Here is a 6,609-nt window from a genome sequence, read left to right as displayed (position 1 = left end):
TCTTTGCACTGTCCTGTCCTGCCCCCTGTCCTATGTCGTCCCAACAGCTTATGCCTTAACCCTAGTCAAATTCCTAGCATGTGTGAATCATAAACATGGCTAATAAACCAATCTTGAATCTTGAATTTAACCAGGCCAGGTCCAGCCTGGCTTATGTGCGTGGCTGGCTTGTTTCTGTTCAGGACTGGAAGGATGGAAGCTAGTCATGCCACTGAAATAGCTGTGAATTGAAATGACATGAAATAATGTCTGATAAATTAAGATAGGTCTTGTCGCCTGGACACATCAGTTCCAATGCTTCCAATGCTAATCCAGTACGAGCAGGATAGCCAGTTAACTCATGAGCTCACAACAACTAGCAGCAGCTTCCATAACATTCAGTGGCTAAAGCAGTTACACTGATGATTCCTGTAACGTTAGCTATTTTGCTGCAATTGTTCAAAAATTCAACTTCTGTTTCTGGTCAAAGGTAAGGGATAAACCCAGATAACCCAAGGCTAGCGGATCTACAGCGGGTCCCCGATAGACGAGTTGGCGGACCTCCGGCAGAATATAACACAAGGCTAGTGGACCTACAGCGGGTCCCTGATGGACGAGCTGGCGGACCTGCAGCCTGAAACTGCAGCCTGCAAGCCTGCAGCTGGACCCTTCTCGTGGGAGGGAGTAACAACCCGACAAACGCTATCTATGGGGCGCTGGCTTACAGCCACGCACAAAAAGTTATCTCAGGCACGCTTCACATGCTGAACACTGTCCTTCCATCTACTGCCACCAAGTGGACATTCATTGTCACTGCGCAACAGGACACTGCAAGGTATTTACGTCTAGATTGCCGTTCAACAATCTACATGGTATTTAGATACACATTTTATTCGTTGTAGCCAACATATGACAGCAAGATAATTGTATATTATCGTAATTATCAATATAGCGTGCTGCGTGCTCAACATCACTGGATATGGGCACTTGTGTGCTAAACCAACGTCATCAACGTGCGTCTAGGGGCTGTAGTGCGGGCGCCACATTTGCCTAGCCCTGAAGAATTGTGTCAATTTTCAATATCACTGGGTTATACATCTATGTTAAGTATGTGTCTTATCTTGGTTATAATCTGTGCTGTGATGTACCGTATAGAATGTATAGAGAGGCAGGAATGACGAAATTGTGTCTTCAGCTTCACAACATTGTGCTGGATAGCAAAGGTGGCAAGCTATCCACTTAGGCTAGCGTTAGTTAGCCGGCTGCACCAGCAATGCTATGAGCGAAGTGAAGGCAAATAGCTTATTAGCTAACCATGTCAGCTCATGCAAAGGAGATAGAGATAACTATAATCAAGCTGCATACATCCAATGACAACATAGTCTGGCTTGTGAGTTAATTAGCATTAGCTAGCTAGCTGTCTGGAACCAGTCAAATAATCTCCAAGACATCTCCATGGTCAGAGTTAGCAATAACGTTATCTACGCCTGTCTTAATATCTAGTCTGCTGCAAAGGCAAAGAAGAACAATGTTGGCTTATGATTAACAAGTTGCTATAACTCACTGTCACATGTTTTCCATAGGTACACCCGCCTTCTAATCATGAGTTTATTTGGGACAACGTCCAGTTTTGGTACTGGAGGAACTGGTGTCTTTGGAAGCACAACGACAGACAGCCACAATCCCATGAAGGCAAGTGCACGCCACTGTCCTAGCACCCATCTCTGTCAGAACATTGATCATTATCCTTTGTCCTGGTTTAGGTTAGGAAAGCCTGATTTTGCTTAGCTTCTGGCTTGTGTGATTTTCTTAGTTGCAAAGCACTGAACTATAATAATTCAAGACCTCAGGGGTCATTTATTTGCCACACGGGGATCAACACACAAATACACACAGTGAATGAGCGGCACACACACAGGCATCTGCGGTAGGCACCGGTGGAAATTGTTCCTTGGATTTTACCCATCCCAGCCGTCCTCCAGGGGCAGCCAGGAGCAATGGGCAGCCTTGACAGGGGCGCCCAGGGAGCAAGTCCAAGAGCGCAGTCCAACCGGGCTGAAGAGCCTCTGTTCTGCTGCATGTTTTTCATATTGGGTTCGTAGGGAGGAAACCCTTGCGAACACGGGGAGAACATGCAAACTCCGCACAGAAAGGCCCGGAGACCTTCTTGCTGTCAGGCGACGGTACTAGGTACTACGCCACCGTGCCGCACGCGAGCTATTTTGGGGTTCAGTGTCTTGCCCAACGACACTTCGGCACACCCCGGGAGCTGGGATCGAATGGGGGACCTCAAACCGGCCGCTCTACCTCCTGAGCTACGTGCCACCATGCAATGCAATGCACGTTATGCAAGTCCATGCTGCTCTCAGTGTTGTTATTCTTTCTGGCTTCCCTTGCAGGATGTTGAGGTGACTTCGCCACCTGATGACAGTATCAGCTGTTTGGCTTTCAGCCCTCCCACGATGCCAGGAAACTTTCTAATTGGGGGATCCTGGGCCAATGATGTGAGTGATTATAATCTATTAACCTTTTGCCTGTACACAGCATTTACTTTGTCTGTGTTCGGGCTCAAACCTTATGTATAGTAATTGTTTACAAAGATTCTCATTGGAACTTTATTGTGTCCCTTCTGTAATCCCAGGTGAGGTGCTGGGAGGTGCAGGACAATGGGCAGACTGTCCCCAAGGCCCAACAGATGCACACTGGCCCAGTGCTGGATGTCTGCTGGAGCGATGTAAGACATCACACTTGACAAGCCTCGTATAGGACTGTGATGACAGAGTGTTTGGGGATGATGGTGACGATGTGCTCCTCTATTTTGATCAGGATGGGAGCAAAGTTTTCACCGCCTCCTGTGACAAGACAGCCAAGATGTGGGACCTGAACAGCAACCAGGCCATGCAGATTGCACAGGTAGGACAATGTCCCTCTCTGTTTTGACATGCTGTTGCCGCAGATGGATAATGTTTCTAAATGAGTAAATGATCTTGGAGTTGATTCTCCTTCTCCCCCTAGCATGACGGCCCCATCAGAACAATTCACTGGATAAAAGCCCCTAATTACAGCTGCATTATGACTGGCAGCTGGGACAAAACATTGAAGGTACAACCGTCAACCAGTACGACAGTGGACATTGTTATCAGTGTTCTTGTTTGTCACAATGAGATGTTTGGAATGTATCTCCTGTAGTTCTGGGACACGCGCTCCCCCAACCCCATGATGTCTCTGCAGATGCCAGAGAGGTGCTACTGTGCAGATGTGGTGAGTGGTGGCATGCAGGCTACATGCAGCACTCCGAGATCAACACATAGGCTGCATATATCATATCTGATATGTGTTGTCTATCGTACATTTTGACCTTGATGTAATGTTATCTGCCTAAAGCGCAGTTGAAAGCATCAACCCAGTGCTGTGTGCGTGGCTAACCCCTCTCCCTGGCCAGGTGTACCCCATGGCAGTGGTTGCCACGGCAGAGAGAGGTCTGATAGTCTACCAGCTGGAGAACCAGCCCTCAGAGTTCCGTAGGATAGACTCTCCACTGAAACACCAGGTGAGCGGTTCAACTCGCCTGTCCCCGTCTATCACTCTCTCTCTCTCTCTCTCTCTCTCTCTCTCACTCTCTCTCTCTCTCTCTCTCTCACACTCTCTCTCTCTCTCTCTCTCTCTCTCTCTCTGTTCTTCTCAGCCAATGTGAATTCATTTCACCCAGTGAACTGTCTTAACTGCCACACCCCCACCCCCCCGTAGCACCGATGTGTGGCGATCTTCAAAGACAAGCAGAACAAGCCCACAGGCTTTGCTTTGGGAAGCATCGAGGGTCGAGTGGCCATCCACTACATCAACCCCCCGAACCCGTGAGTGGCCACACACCGTGTCTTGTGTCAGGGGATTTAGTTGATGGATCCTATGAGGTTTTGATGTACTTTTCCACACGTGTTTTGTACCAGGGCCAAGGACAACTTCACTTTCAAGTGCCACAGGTCCAATGGAACCAACACTGCCACCCCACAGGATATCTATGCTGTAAGTCTTTTTTATTTAACCAAGTTTGTCTCATTGAGATTATAATAGAATAAAATATATTTTTCAAGAGAGACCTGGCTAAGAACGTGGCACACCAAGTTCCAGAGAGGGTGCAACATAAAAACACTACCTGTCTTGTCCCAGCTGCCTTGCCTCCTGTGTCTTCAGTCAGGAGATTAAATCAGTCCATGTGCCATAAATTACCCTTGATGCACGTTTGCAAAATACTCCACTGGATTGAAGGGTCTCTCGATCCACCTACCCATCTCTCTCCACCTCCCCTCTCTCTCCTTAAGGTGAATGCCATCTCCTTCCACCCTGTCCATGGCACGCTGGCCACTGTCGGCTCCGATGGACGTTTCAGCTTCTGGGACAAAGACGCCCGCACCAAACTCAAAACGTCGGAGCAGCTGGACCAGCCAATCACAGCCTGCTGTTTCAACAGCAACGGCAATATCTTTGCCTACGCCTCCAGCTATGACTGGTCAAAGGTAAAATACTGGTTCTCACACAACTTTTAGTCAGATGTGATTACAGATATGTGTGTAGACTGTTGTGTTTCCACAGGTGAACAGAGGTTTAGCTTTCTCCCCATGCTGGTGATTATCCAATGGGTCAAATACATTAGTCTGGTTAAGTGGGTGATTGGCAGAATGGACACTTTTGGTGACAGGGATGAGCCTACTAACATAACCAGTGGCTAACTGGCATTTTCTGAATTCTCAGGGGCATGAGTACTACAACCCCCAAAAAAAGAACTACATCTTCTTGCGGAACGCTGCTGAGGAGCTGAAGCCTCGGAACAAGAAATGGTGAGAGGTGCAGCCACACTGGCCATGACCCAGAGCTGACCTACTTCCTCTGTGACACTTGCGGTGGCCTTCCTCGGCATCCCGTGGTCGTTTGCATACAGGGATGTGGGTGGTCAAGAGATTTAGCTGGGAGAAGAGAAGTGTGATTCAGACTTTAGTGCTGCTGTGTAGCGCTAATCTTGTCAGCCTTGTACTCTGAGAGTGCAGCTGTACTGACCGTAAGTCAGGCTGTTTGGTTTGGGCTGTGCTGTGCATACACGCTCCCGGCCTGTCTGTGGTATGGTGATTTTCAGGAATAGACCAGGTCGCTCTGAGAAGATTTTGCTTTTATTTACTGAATGCAACTTAGATTTGTGAATGAATTAGGATTTGCAGCGCATTCCTATTCACGCCAAGAGTTAAAGCACTTTGTGATTAATTTAAAATTCAAGTACTTGAATATTAACAGATTATTGTCCGAGTAAATATGATTTATGGAAGCATCTATTTTGAATCAATAAGCTATCATCTTCTAGAGAAATTGTTGATTTTGTTTTTGTCTAGCGTAGACTGAAATTGTGCATTATTGTTCTGTGGGGGAAATAGGAACACAATGAACACCTTTTCAAAAATAAATAAGACAATTTAAAGGTTCTGTTCTGAGACTGACTCCTCCCTCCTGTCTTTAGATTCGTCGTGCTGAGTCACATCTGTTGTGGGGAAACGCGGAAGACCTGCTGCTTTAGTGTGTGTATACGCTCAAGACAGAGACGCCTTCCTTTTGGCAAACACCTGGACCAATGCTGTGGCGTTGCATACAGTGCATGGACCAATCAGAGGAGGCCAACACACCCAGTCTTGATGACAGCGTTGTGATTATTGGTCTCATTGGGTCATTTTGAGGGGGGCTATATCGTCATCCATCTGGTTTGTTTTTTATTATTGATGTTCGCAGCTCTTTATTTTTTATACCGCTTTCCAAAGACATTATGTTCTCCCTTGATTGGCTGTCACTCCCTGGTGTTGCTCGGACACTGAATTTGAAATGTGAAATAAATAAACCTCTGCAGGACACCCTCGAGATTTTCCATATTTATTCCATCTGGAAGAACACGGGACAGTTGATGGGTTTGATGAATTTGCTACATCGGTTTGTAAGCATTTACGATATGTGCACGCTTTGCCATAGTTGACTAAATTGTTGTTGTGTTTCCTATATTGTGATCTTTAATAGTTTCACCAGACATTTCTGTGATTTTCTCCACCCCGTCTCTGAGTGAGTGTCATAATCCAAGTGGCCACCAGGTGGAGTGTTTTATCTTTCTACTCCTACAGTGACAGTGGGAAGTGAGGTCAATCCACGATCAAAGCAGCCAGGCAGTTTGATTCAGGTAAGTCTTTGACATGGATACTAGATGGAGATTGGGGATTTGCCAGTAGGATATGAATGAGGAGTAGTGGGGAGCTACAAAGGCCACAAGGCGGGCCATATAGTAGAAGGTGTGAATGAAATACATTTTATTGTGGTCATTAGAGTGTCACTTAACTGTCATCCAGACTTTGGGTACTTAGCAGATGTGCTCCAAGGGACCATGTGTGGGAAGACATGGGTTTATTGTCCACTGGTTCTTCTTAAAGTATTTGGAACTTTTCTATGTTGTTGGGACACTAATGTTTCACACCACATGCCATGTTCAGTTTGAGACATATCCATATTTTCATTGCACCATCCAACAAGCCCAGTTGATCATAAATCCAACCACCAATTTGTCACTTGAAGCTGTCATTGTGTCGAACAGTATTTTTTTTAGTTCAG

At 46.4% G+C, this 6,609-nt stretch overlaps 1 protein-coding gene across 2 annotated transcripts; it reads left to right on the top strand.

Moving 5' to 3' along the window:
- Positions 1-1,011: 1,011 nt before the first annotated feature.
- On the top strand, positions 1,012-5,872 carry rae1 (ribonucleic acid export 1; the record flags this gene model as incomplete). 2 transcript variants are annotated; one of them, XM_084441093.1, is made up of 13 exons in its annotated part: positions 1,012-1,086; positions 1,563-1,671; positions 2,379-2,483; positions 2,621-2,713; positions 2,806-2,892; positions 2,995-3,081; positions 3,169-3,240; positions 3,422-3,529; positions 3,727-3,833; positions 3,927-4,002; positions 4,299-4,493; positions 4,729-4,814; positions 5,483-5,872. In XM_084441093.1, coding segments are annotated over exons 2-13 (1,107 nt in total). In that variant the 5' UTR covers positions 1,012-1,086; positions 1,563-1,581. The 2 variants fall into 2 exon arrangements, with proteins under 2 accessions (XP_084297219.1, XP_084297218.1); XM_084441092.1 differs by lacking the exon at positions 5,483-5,872 and having other exon boundaries at positions 4,729-4,818.
- Positions 5,873-6,609: the final 737 nt, after the last annotated feature.

This window comes from Borostomias antarcticus (assembly GCF_949987555.1).
Source record: "Borostomias antarcticus genome assembly, chromosome: 7".
Classification (NCBI taxonomy): domain Eukaryota; kingdom Metazoa; phylum Chordata; class Actinopteri; order Stomiiformes; family Stomiidae; genus Borostomias; species Borostomias antarcticus.
The sequence above is the reverse complement of the archived record's forward strand: the minus strand, read 5'-3'. Positions and strand labels throughout refer to the sequence as shown.